At 35.8% G+C, this 13,363-nt stretch overlaps 1 protein-coding gene across 3 annotated transcripts in view; it reads left to right on the top strand.

Annotated features, from left to right (window-relative positions):
* Positions 1-13,363, top strand: part of ARHGAP42 (Rho GTPase activating protein 42) — a 323,631-nt gene that overhangs the window by 262,128 nt on the left and 48,140 nt on the right. For all 3 annotated transcript variants that reach the window (XM_077113175.1, XM_077113174.1, XM_077113176.1), the window contains 4 exons: positions 715-815; positions 2,748-2,857; positions 5,066-5,144; positions 6,469-6,508. In XM_077113175.1, coding sequence (XP_076969290.1) covers positions 715-815; positions 2,748-2,857; positions 5,066-5,144; positions 6,469-6,508 — 330 coding nt within the window. The remainder of the gene's footprint in view (positions 1-714; positions 816-2,747; positions 2,858-5,065; positions 5,145-6,468; positions 6,509-13,363) is intronic.

The following is a 13,363-nucleotide window of genomic DNA, read 5'->3' as shown; positions in this document are numbered from 1 at the left end:
TGGGCTGGGAAGCCACTTGAGGGTTTTAAACAAAGGAGTTTAAACTCCAATTAAAGGCTCAGTGACCCAACTAAATTAACTAAATTGTTAATGAGCCAATTAAATTTTTAGTAGCATCTTTCTGGCACTATTGAGAATAGTTGGCAAGGGTTGCTTATGGCCTAAACTAGGGTGGCAGCAATGCAGGTGATGAGAAGGGATTGAATTATGGCCATACTTTATAGAGCTAGCAAGATTTGGTGAAAGATTGATTGTGGGGTGTCAGAGAAAGGTATGAGTCAAGGTAAACTCCATATTTTTTGGCCTGAATCTGGAATGGTAGAATTGCCTTTCATAAGATGACTTTGCTCTGGAGAGGAGCAGAGGAGAGAAGCTACTATTGCTACTTCTACCCTAGACATTACACATATATTCTCATTTTTCCCACCTCTTGATAGGTATAAGTATATAACTTTTACAGTTGAAATAACTAAAGCTCAAATCTAAAGTAACTCTTGTACTCATAAAGTAAAGCCAGGTCGTTGGATTCCAAGATACTCTTTAAGCCACACCTCTTCCTCCTCTATAATGGCCTTCCTTGCTCCCAGTAAATTGTCTAAACTTGCATGGTATATGGAGACAATCGATTAATTGTGTATCTTAGCATTGAAATTGTACAAACTTAGATACAAATCACTTATTTATAAAACCTGAGTTTTTCTTTTCTTATTTTAGGACCACTTGGTTTTACATGGACTAAACATTACTGTACATATGATAAGGGAAGTAAAACATTTACGATGAGTGTTTCAGAAATGAAATCCAGTGGGAAAATGGTGAGTAGATTTTTTTAAACTTTCACACATGTAAGTAATAGAGGTAAAGCAAAAAATCATATCTGCCTACGTTTTTAGTAACGTGGACACAGTTTTTAATAATTGAAAAATCAGAACTTTTTTCTCTCACTTTATTGACCATAATAATTAAAAAAAAATGACCAAGGATTTCTTTTAGCTTGGCCATAAGCTGTCTGTGTAATGGTTGAGTTAAATGTCAGTCGATGGCTTCTTTACTAGACTTCTAGAGTATCATCTCACACTGCGTATTGCTTTTCTGGTGCTGTTGGTTGGCCAGCAGCCTAGGAGGGAACTGTCAGACTGTACCAGGCTCAAGGATTCTGCATTTTCCCCAAAGGTGGCCTTTGTGGGGGGCTGCATTTGTCCTGCAGGCCACTTCCTCTTCTGAGGTGCTGTGTACTCTTTACGGAAATGCTGGACAACATGGTTTCTCAGAAGAGACTAATCGATGCTCATTTACTCCAAAACTAAATTGGTCTCTGTATGTCTCGCATGGCTAGTGAACAGTATAGAACACTGTGTACTTTATTTGAGAAAGTGCTGGAGAGAGCTACCACTTTATTGCATGTAGTATATATTTTTGTACATTAAGAAATGATTGTGGCAAATAATGGAACTTATGTATTAGATAATTAGGGCCATCTTTAAGAATCTTAGACCTGGGAATCATCCTAAACTTTATTTACTTCAGGCTTCTTTTAATAGATTTGGAAATAAAATTTGTGAAAAGTAAGTGACTCACCCAGCTAATTTGTGGCATAGATTGTGGCAGAGGTAAATGTTGATCTAACTTAGACACATGCTCAAATACACGAGATGAAACTTATTGTACTTGGGCATTCATTAGAGACTAATAATTCAAACGGAGGGACACAAAATAAAGGATAACATACCAGAGAAAAAGAAACCTTAGATTGCTAACACCACTAGCAGCTATCAAGCGCTATAAACAAACCTGGTTTCTACGCTAGGTTTCATAATAAAGGATATTGCCAGAAAGTCAGCTTAGGTGACAGTGAGCTAATAACTGTAAGTAGATCAAGCCAAGGTTTTTTTTTTTTTGCATGAGCAGGCATCAGGAATTGAACCCAACTCTGGCATGGCAGGCAAGCAAGAACTCTGCCTGCTGAGCCACTGTGCTCCATCCTTCTTTTTACTTTTTTTTCCCCCTCAAGGTTCTATGGATAATTGTATGAGATATGCAACCATAGAATTAGCCAGGCATTGACACTGGGTAAAACTTTGCCCTTAAAATACATTGGCATATTGCAGGTTTAGAAGAGAATTTCTATAAATTGGGCTATTTTGGATCCTGTCCAAATAGTTTTTGTACTGGAATAGCAGGTGCTTACCACCAGCAATAGTGTTATTCCAAGCATATATCAAGACATTATTATTTTGGTAGCACTCGTGAGGCTTTGAGCAAGCTACTCTTTAATATTAAAATGCTCTGATATACAGGCATGTGGACACACCCACATACACACACAGATAATCTCTTAGCAATCTAGGGAATTTGATTTAGAACAGCAATGTTTTATCCTAATAAGCGTTTTATATAATCAATAGTGACATTTCAGTTACTCTAATTTCACACTGAGTCTAAAAATAAAGTCTTAAGGGAGTATGCATTGTAGTATAATTTACTGTAAGTATGTATACAGAAGAGTACTAAATAGGTACATGTCATAAAATTCTTTGACTAAATGTATATTTGATTAATTTGTTATTAAATGGTTTGATGTGTTAAAACAGGGCAGTTAATGTTAGGAAAAAATATTTGTGTTTGTAGGACATTGGTGTGATTATGACCTCTTTAGTAAGCTGATGCAGCAAGTTTAGATTATAGGTTTGACATATTTTAATTCATTTTGTCGCCAAGTTGATAATGTAGTGCCCTTCTTGTTTCAGAATGGCCTTGTTACTAGCTCACCAGAAATGTTTAAATTGAAATCTTGTATCCGGCGAAAGACAGATTCAATTGACAAACGCTTCTGCTTTGACATAGAAGTAGTTGAAAGGTTTGAGCTCCTTTTTTACTTTGTATTTTTTAATAAGCTGAACTATTTTTTCTTTCTATTTTAGATGCAAATATGAAACAGCACCTATAAGTTCTTGTTTTGCAATCTTTTTAAAAATATAGTTTGCATGTTCATTCTTTCACATCTTTATTCAACAAATATTTATGGCATGATGCTTGCAAAAAAACTGAGACATACAATGCCAGTAAAAGTCACATCATTCAAAGAATATGGAAAATCAATAAAAATGATAATGTATTAGGGGAAAGTGCATGTTAGTTGAATTGAGGTCCCCATCACAATGAAGGAACACAATAGCCCTTTTCTTGGCTTTAGGGCCAGCCTTTTAGTAGGCTTTCGAAGCTCTAAGGAATAGTAGGATTCAGCTGGAATGTCAGAATCTTCCTTTAGCCAGTTAAGGTTCAGTGCATGCAAAGCCCTGTTCTAGGCATTCCTAGAGACACAATGTGTATCGAGTTTGTATTCTAATAAGATAATTTAGGTTTGCCCCCTTACTGTGTCAGTACAAGTGGAATAAAATAAAAGCTTCTTGATCCCTGCTCTCTGTTGTGTTCCATATCATTTTTCTCCTCCTGTGTTCCTACCATATTCTTCTAAATACTGTAGCTTATTGTGTATGTGCACACATGTGCACATGGGAATTTACATTCTATGTGTATTATTACATATTAGGTAAACTGTACTATACCTTATATACTAAGGCTTATATGATACAATTACTTAATATTACCTAGTAGGACTACACCCCCATTCCTTTGCTTCCTCAAAATAATGTCTGCTCTTTTGGCATTGTATTTTTATAATTTTTGAGATCTGCTCATTAAATCCTGCACCCCCCCAAAAACAAACAAACAAACAAACAAGCAAACAAACAAAAAAAAACAGGTCTCTGGGATTTTTGACTGGAGTGGCAGTAGGATTGTGAATTAATTGGTGAGTAATTGACCTCTCCTTGAATATTTTAAATACCTTTTTTTTTCAATGTGTATGCCTTTTTATTGCAATTCTGAATAGAATCCTTTCCATTAGTAGAATTTATTTTTCTGAATGATTGAGACTGCTGTATAGAAAGGCAATTGGTTTCTTTTTTATGTTAACCTTACATCCGGTTAATTTTAGTAAATACTCCTTATTAGTTTTAATAATTTTCAAGTAAGACTTATGAAATTTCTACATAGGCAAATATTAACGTGTTAACATATCCTTTTTCTTGTCTTATTTTTACACTTTCTAGTTAATAACCTTGGGGCATGTTATCACATAAGTAAATGGGATAATATAGGATATATATGACATAGTTCCTGGCACATGGTAAACAGTCAAAATTATTGTCATTATTAATTTTATCATTTGTATTCTTGTATTGACTTAAATTCTCCAAGATAAGATTATTCTAATCTTTATATACATTTTCCCTCTTCCTGCTATTTTAATGACCTGTTTTTTTTAATTTTCAGAAAAAAAAGAGATATTTGCCTTTATCACACTTTAAGGTCATTCCAGGTTTTCAGTCTTAAAATAGTTAGGATGAAACTTTCTTCTTGATAGTCTTCTTCACAGAGCCCTCTGATTTCTCTTTTTTAGGCTGCCTGCTGTGTAACTAGGTTAATTCCACTATTTCTGTGATTTCAAATCTTTTTCTTTCTTAGATTGCTTCCCTCCCTCCCACCTTCCTTCTTTTCTCCCATTCGTTTCCTTTCTTTCCTCATTTTTGGTATATCTTCAAATAACCCTTTCAGAATGAATGCATGGATGATAATGAATATTAAATGAATTTATTTTAATATCATGATCATAGTTTAGACAAAAGTGTTAAATTTTGTGTCTCTTTAATAATGAACTAGTTGTGGCAGAGACTTCATGTTGCTATATGAGTTTCATTGTTTTCAGTGACTAGGTTCTATTGCATGGTGTCTTATACTTAGTCTTTCTCAGATTGTGAAATATTTAGTTTTGATCTTTTGTGAACATAGTTTTTTCTTCATTTTTGGTCATTCCAGAAGTAGTTTGAAACTAGCCTGTTTCAGGCTATCCTGTACTTAAAACACTATTATGATTTTAATGCCTGCATCATTAGAGTTAAACATTTTTAAAAAATGGGTCCATAGTGATTTCTTTAATATAAAATATCATTGTAAATATATTACAGGATAAAAGTCAGGTTTATGAAGTATTTGTTTTGAACAGGCATGGGATCATCACGTTGCAGGCCTTCTCAGAAGCTAATAGGAAGCTCTGGCTTGAAGCCATGGATGGGAAGGAACCGGTAAGAATATGACACATGCTGTAATTCACCCTTCTATTGGTTGTTCTAATAATTATAAACTGTTTCAGACATTTTTTTCATATGTCTCTATTCTCACGAAAAATATTTAAGTAGCATATTAAGAGAGTGGAACATGCATTTTCATATTGTCTTGCTCATTGGCACATAATACCATTTTAGAATTTGTTTCTCAGGTACTAGCAGGACTAATTTGAAACCTTCAACTTACCTTAAAAAATAAATACTTATAAACATAAATGTGACTGCATTCAGACTGCTTTATTCAGTACATGATTATTGAGTGCCGACTCTTTGTGAGGCCTGTGTGTGCTTAGGAGCAGAGGTCCTCTCTAGTTTAGACCAGTTTCAGAAGTATAATTGATAAAGCTACTTAGGCCTGATGTTTTCCCTCCACCCCTACCTCCATTTTTCTAACAGTTATTTTGACATTGCTGTGATAACATACTTACAAACATTAGGGAGGCTTGTGTAAAAAGAGAAGAGATCTTCAATTGCTGTCTGTTTACTTTGTGAAGAACTCCAGAGAGGTAGAGGGGTCAGCACACAGAGTAAATAGGAGACCCCATCCTGTCCCCTGAGAACTTTGCTTTAGAAGGCAAAGCACTTACACTACAACAATGCTAAAGAAATGTGGTCCCTGGACACGTGCTGATCCTCCCTCAAACTCTGCTACCAGTCCACAGTAAGGAGAGGATGGAGATTCAGATTCAGCCTTCAGAAAATTTTGTGGCAGTTTGACAAAGTCATTTTAAGTCTGTTAAATTTAATGATAAAATTTATGCTCCACATCTATTCTATTTCAGTTTTATTTCATTTTACAAAAACGTCACTGACATATTTAAACAAACAAAAACTTGTCTCTTCTTACTACAAACAGTTGAGAAGTCCTGACCTTGAGGACAGTGTGATGTCTCAACAAGTACAAGTTAGGATTGTGCAGATTGAGGACACAGCACTAAGCAGATAATTTGAGGGAGAACAATCAGTTGATTGTGGGATACTTACTGCAGAAGGTATACCATCAGTTGTATTGGAGAGCAGAGAGGACACAGGCATCAGAAGGAAAGGGCTGGAACTGTGTCAGGCAGGTCATGCAGGGGTGGTAGAGGGCAGGTGAAACTAGTTTCACTGCAGGAAGGAGGCTGGGTAACAGGGTGGAGAAATGGTGTTCTGGAAGCAGAAATTCCAGGACCTTGAAAGCAAGATATGACCGTTGTGCATCATTGTACAGACATTACCTCGCTTATCTTTTGTGCTAGGTCATTAACTATAAATATCTGATTGACATCCTTTGTTTTTTTAGATTTACACACTGCCTGCCATTATTAGCAAGAAGGAAGAAAGTAAGTCATTTTAATAATTGTTACTTTTGTCATGTAGCTATTTTTATCCCAAAGCATTTTGTGACATTGATTTTATAAAATAGGTATTAACTGGGGAAATAATAACTGGCAACATACCATTGATCAGCTGAAACAGCAAATTAGAATTGTTCAGAGGAAATGTTTCTAATGTTTGAACCATTCATTGGCTGCTGGAGTTACAGTGACCAAAATTAATTTTTATTTCTTTGATGTTTATAAGTACATGCCCTGCCTTTCCCAGAAAAAGATTTGAGGCAGTTGATAGTGTAATTTTTTTTATGGCAGTAGAGTTACTTTATCATATTTCTCTGCTGAATTTTCTGAGAACTGCAAGGTTGAAAATGTGAACACTTTGTTCTGGTTTTAGGAAATAGTGTCCCAAAATGTAAAATATAAGGACCTTGCCATAATACATGGTACCTAGTATATGTGGGAAAATGTGTTTTCAGTGAATTATTACTGAATCCTTGATGTAAAATTGTTTTTTTATAAATACATTTCATGTGTTTTCCATCATGCACTGAGTCCTCCTAATCTGCCATCTTCTCACAGCTTTTTATTCTTGGTTAGTTTAGGGTATATTCTTGTGTTCTTTATTTATATACTCAAATTATTCCACTTTTAAAATTAGTGTGTATGTTTGTCTAGATTTATGTGTCTATCCCATAAAGCGTTTTTTTTTTTGCATGAGCAGGCACTGGGAATCGAACCCAGGTCTCCTGCATAGCAGGCGAGAACTCTGCCTGCTGAGCTACTGTGCCCTACCCACCCCCCCCCATAAGGCAATTTTAAGTTGTATTCAATGCACTATCTTTTTCTCATGATTCCTAAGTTTATTTTTAGAAGAGACTTAATAGCCTTGACTTTTAGATTGCTTTTAAAATACAAGTTTGATTTAGATAAAAATAAAACATGGGAAAACAACTCATTTGAAAGTCAGTAATATTGAGTATATAAAAAATTGCCTTTCATTTTAACTGAATGAAATGCTTTCTAGTAGATACTATCAGAAATACTGAAAATTTGTGACTTAAAAGATTTCAATATGAGAGATTTAAAAAAATTTATTTCTATTTTTTGTTTCTATTATTTCTTTCTTGCTAATCATGAAAGTGATTAATATAAAATTGTTCATAGCCAGTTTTTATCTAATCGCAGAACTATTAGCCAACAGATAAGAGAATGCTCATTCTAAAATGTAATCAGTTATACAACTTTTGAGTAGAGTTTGAAATGGGATTTATAATATTGGTTTCATTGTTCATATCTAGTATGAAGATAGTCCTTCTACAATTCAGATTCACTGCCTAAGGACAAATCCTTCTTGGAAAACAGCTGCATCCACATACTGTGCTTACTCGGACTTCTGAGTAATGACATGGTCAAATCATCAGAATATATTAATACTTATTTAATGAACTCCTGGAGCTAGGGTTTCTATTAAAACTAAGAAATTTAAATAATAAAATTATCAACTGGGCTTATGCTATGGTGGGAGCAATCTGCTTCTAAAGACAGTAATGCATCAATCTGAAATATCACTATGCTACCATTTACAATTTCAAAGATGGTGTGTATTCCAGAAGCATAGCTGTCTTAGAGTACACATTCTGGCTTTTAATTTGTTTTTGTTTCTTACCTAGTTCTCTCAGTTATTTGTGGCATCTCATCTTTTCTTTAGCCTCAATGCAGGCCTGTCATCAAACGTGTGTTCTGCACATATTTGCTTTTCTTATCATTGGATCCAGTGGGCTTTTACTGTCCAAGGAGAGATTTGAATCATAAAAAGAAAGATTATTCCTGGCATCTCTACTGAACAAACAACAAACAAACAGAAAAAAAAATGAAGGAAAAGGAATATTACACACACTTTTGCTTTGCTAACATTTAGTGTTGATTTTTAAGTTTATTTGATCTTAAACTGTCTTTTTGTCTGCTTTTAATAAAATTTTTACATTTATAATATAAATTTTATAAAATCATTTTCGCTTCTGATTAACATTTTGTTTTCATAAATTTGACAGATCAAATTTTCCCATTTATACTTTTAAACAATCAAGTTTCTTTAGACACATCAAATTATAATTACAAAAGTATAAAATTTTGTTCTCCTACATTCTTTGACTACTTCTAATAAGACAAATTTGCAATTCTGGCAACTATACTCTTCCTCACCACCTAACAACTCTTCCAGTCTAGTAAATCTACTTATAAATCCAGAGATCAATATCCCTTACGCATTTTAAGTATTCTAAACAGATTACACACAAAATTGCATAATGATTTTGATTTCAAAAGGTCTTGCTACAGTGTTATAAACCTGCCTTATCCAAAATTATGCTTGGTATGGTTTGTTTTTCATCCATTCCTACAGGTGCAAATTTGTTCAGTCAAACAGAATAGCCCTCTTTTAAAAATTATGTGAATAAAAGAGATATTGACTATAGAGACATAGAAGGAAAAACAGATTCAAGAGCTAAGCTTCTGGCAGTTGTGGGGTGGACTTCTTGGAAGGTTAGTTCATATGAGCAAGGCTTTCTAAACATCCCTCAACCCAAGAGATAATGAAGGGCCTGTCCCCCAGATGACCTGCCTCTTAAACTGGCCGGAGGACTTTCTTAGGGCCTCAAATTTTAATTTTTTAAGTGTTTAGTTTAGAAAATCCTATTACGTCAAGGCCTATTTTTTTTTTTTTTTTTAATGAAACTGACTCTTAGACTGTAATTTCACCTCTTCTCTTTGCTACATGACTTTTCACCTGTTATTTTTACAGGATAAAGTTTTTTACAGTGATTTAATATCTGAAAGCCTGACGGTTTTCCATGTCTACAACGTTATTTACTGGAGAGCAGGGTCCGGTTTTCTTCCTAGTGATGTGTTCAGAATTTTCAGTCCAAAATTATATCCCAGTAATGAAGTTATTGGCCCTCAATCTTAATCTCAAATACATCATACAAGCAGCTCCTCATGTTAAGAATTTGAGGCAGCTTATATCTTTATGTACATTCCCTCCTCCGCTTTTCTGTACCTCATCCTGTTTTTGAGATCTCGTGAACCCTTTTAATTTGACATTAGAATCCTGCCCAGAGTGGCATTGTTTCAATTTCAGTGTATAACTGCTCTCACAATTGTTACTTGAAACCAATACTTTATTTCTTGCTACCTTGAAAGGGGCGTCTTTTTAATTCAGATGGAATTGTCCATCCTACATACTCTTGTTCACCTTTGGAAACTCAGTTTTGCTTGTAATGTGTAATTAGCTTGCTAATGCTGCCAGAAAGCAATATACCAGAAATGGAACAGCTTTTAAAAAGAGACTTTAATAAGTTACAAGTTTACAGTTCTGAGCCCATAAATATGTCCTAACTAAGACATCCAGAGAAAGATTCCTTGGTCAAGGAAGATGATCTGGGAAGGCACGGGGCTGGCATCTGCTGGTTCCTTGCTCCTGGGCTCTGTTGTTTTCAGACTCTGTCTCCTGTGGGGGTTCTTGGCTTCTCTGGGACTAGGTTTCATCTCTTGGCTTCCTTTGCTCTCTCCAAGCTCTGGCTTGCTTAGCATCTCATGGGAAGACACATGGTAATGTCTACTGGGCTCTGCATTTCCAAACGTTTTGGTCTCGTGTTGGGTCTGTCGGCTTTGTTACTCTGCTCTCCAAGTGTCTGCATTGACTCTTCCACACATTTGTGTCTGCAGCTGAGATTTCTTCAAAATGTTCTCCGTTTTAAAGTACTCTAGTAAACTAATCAAGACCCACTCTTAACGGGTGGGATTGCATCTTCATCTAATCAAAAGTTCACACCCCCGGTTGGACATGCCGCATCTCCATGAAGATAATATAATCAAAATGTCCACCCTACAATGTTGAATCAGGATTAAAAGAAATGGCTGACCCCACAAGATTGGATGAGGATTAAAACATGGTTTATCTGGGGTATGTAGTATTTTCAAACTGGCACAGAATGTTTTTGTGTTTTTGAACAGCTGAAGATAAAGATGAAATTTAGGATGGTAAGATAGAAACTTTAGGGAAAAGATAGTTTTGAATGCCAGCCATTAGAAGTAGTCATAACCTGTGCTTTCACTGGAAAATGCTAAAGCTATGTATCTGTTGTCCTAAAATAGGGCCTAAGACTTCATGTGAATACATCAAGAACATATACCATGAATGAAGAATCAAACTGCAGTGCAACTTTAGAGCAATGAAATTTTTTTGCGTGCCAAACATGACACATGGTTTGTAGGCTACTCTTTCTACTTTGTAGGCTACTCTTAGTTTACCATTTCTGAATATGGAGGCCATAAATGGGGCGAGTAGAATTTAATTTAGAAGGAAAGCTTGAATTATATTTATGAAAAGACATCAAGTGAGAAATCTAAAGCATTTGTCAATTACAGAATGCTCTGGTTGTCAAATATGCCACAGTATCCTTTTCTTGAAATTGTAAGACTTTGGAAATTTTCTTGGAAGATAGTAACATCCTTCATCAATATTAAACAAATTGCATTTAACTAAGATTAGAACCAAACTTTTCTCAAGACATAGCATTGGAGATATTTTGTTAAAGATTAGCTCACCAGTAGTTCTTCATAATTCTGCCATTTGAACCCATTCTTTCTTGGCACAACTTTTCTCACCCAGGACATCCATCTTGATTCTGGTTGTTAACAGCAGCAAAGGCAAAAAATGTTCCCCCCAAGTGTTTAGTTTGTTTGTTTGTTTTTCCTCTAGGCATTCTCTGTTGTTGCCCTGATCCTTGACTACCTTCAAACAGGAATTTTGCATAATGGCTTTTTAGCTGGTCTTTCTGTCCTAGATCTGGAGAAAATCAGAATTGTGAAAGGCAAATAGTTCTGACTTTCTCAAGCATTTCAGTTCAACAAATCTTCCATTATGCACCCACTTCATTCCAGATTTTGTGTCTAAGTGAACAGAAGTCCTGATCCTCAACTGATGTTTCCTCTAATGAAAGTCACTATTTAGCCCTGTAATGGCAGAGTCACCTAAGGCTTAATTCTCATCTGCAGAATTAAAGGGATTGGGCAGAAGATAATTCCCAAACAGCTCTAGTTTCTGTCACTGTGTTTTTCAGTGACTTACACACATATGCTTAGGGAATGTCTTTTTCCTAGCAATAAACAGGAAAATTAAATTCATTCTTATACTAGGCAGTGGCCACCATCTGTCGCAATTATTTTTGAGCTTCGTATTGCTGTTTAGATATAGTTTAGCTCTGGAAGTTCTCAGATGTCCCTAGATTATATCCTCCTCCTCCACTGCATCCTCTCCCAGTCCTTTGATCTAACATAGTTTTATTTCCATCACAGAGGACACAGGAAGAGGGTCACAGCTCCAGTGCTCTTTGTGGGCAGAGTGGGGTAAGAGCAGTTTGGATAGGGCTGTAGGGCAAAGATGCGCATCCTTTAGGGCGAAGAGAAGAGATCCTGTGGGTATCAGGGGCACTATTAAATGTGCTTGTTGCTTTTTCTATTTCTTTCAAGCCATATATCACATGATATTAATTGTTTGTGATAAGAAGCATTTTAATCTGAAATGGCAGATTAGAAAAGTGAGTTAGAAATAAACACAAGTGTGGCTTTTTCTGTCAACCCTAAGAATGTACTGTAAGGCCAAGTAGATTACATCTTTAAGAATTAGCTGGATTTTTAAGTCCTCGGAAGTTGAAGGTACAAGGACTTTTGCTTTGTTAGCTGTATGTGAGACTATTCTTTTCCTTTTCCTCCTGGCTGTTTGACTTCTGTGGAGATCAGTAGCTTTTGTGCTGCTAAGCTGCTTTATGGAAACTCCGTTCGGGTTTGGAGAAAAGCTTTATTCCCAAATAGTTTCCAGAGGAAAAGCTGATTTTTTTGCGCTTAACGTTTGAATAAATTAAGTTCCTTAAGTGAGTCTGTTTTCTGCTTCTACCCCTAAAGGTATCATTAGTATTGTAGAATTTTAATTCCTGGAAATTTGGTGGTGGCTGTATTCTGAATATCCCTCTGGTGGACTCTAAAACAGGGAGATTTGCAGCTGCTTAGGGGTTGGGGTGGGAGTGTCTCCTGTAAACAGGAGCCGTCAGAGAAGATACTTGAACTCAAATCTGGTACAAACCAGTAGCTGACAACCTGCCCATCAATACGCATTTATTGGCAGTCTCTTCTGGTTTGACGTGTGCCCTGGGTCTGCATTCCAGACTTACCCTGTATAGCACTAGTATGTCCTCTCTACAGTGGCAACAAGAGTACCTTGTCCTCAAACTAAAGGAAAGTTACACTAAATCATCAGCCTTTATACTGATTGAATTTAGTGATAACCCTCCCCATTTTGCAGGTCATTTGAATGCTAAGGGATTCCCAGTTTTTCTTTCTTTCTTTTTTTTTTTTTTTTTAAAGATAACAAGAACCTATTTTAGTTGAACTCTCATTAGCATTGACAAATTGAGTATAGTAACCTCTTCATGACTTTGGAAAATTGCTCATGTTTCTTTCCAAAATGTCTTGGCACCTGACTTCCACCTGCATGCTACTCCTTGTGATGACTCCATCTTACCTCAAGTCAATGGAGATGAGTGCTTAAGTCATGCTCTCTTTTCATCCTCAGACCTCAGTAGAAGCTGGTGGTTGAGCAAGAGAAAATGTTGAATATAGTATTCTTCAAGGCAACTGCCAGCACTCCCCACCACTATTGCTTTTTGCTGTCTTTGTTACATTAATTGCCAAGGAGCCTAAAGGGAATTCCAGTTATGGAAAAGCTAGATGTATGGGCTTGGCTTTACTTCAATTAATTTTTTTCTTGCCAGGGCAAATTGTTGAAGCTATACATGATTAGTACTT

Source organism: Tamandua tetradactyla, chromosome 8 (genome assembly GCF_023851605.1).
Source record: "Tamandua tetradactyla isolate mTamTet1 chromosome 8, mTamTet1.pri, whole genome shotgun sequence".
In the NCBI taxonomy this organism is placed as follows: domain Eukaryota; kingdom Metazoa; phylum Chordata; class Mammalia; order Pilosa; family Myrmecophagidae; genus Tamandua; species Tamandua tetradactyla.
Note: the sequence above shows the minus strand (reverse complement) of the source record. Positions and strands in the feature narration are given on the sequence as shown.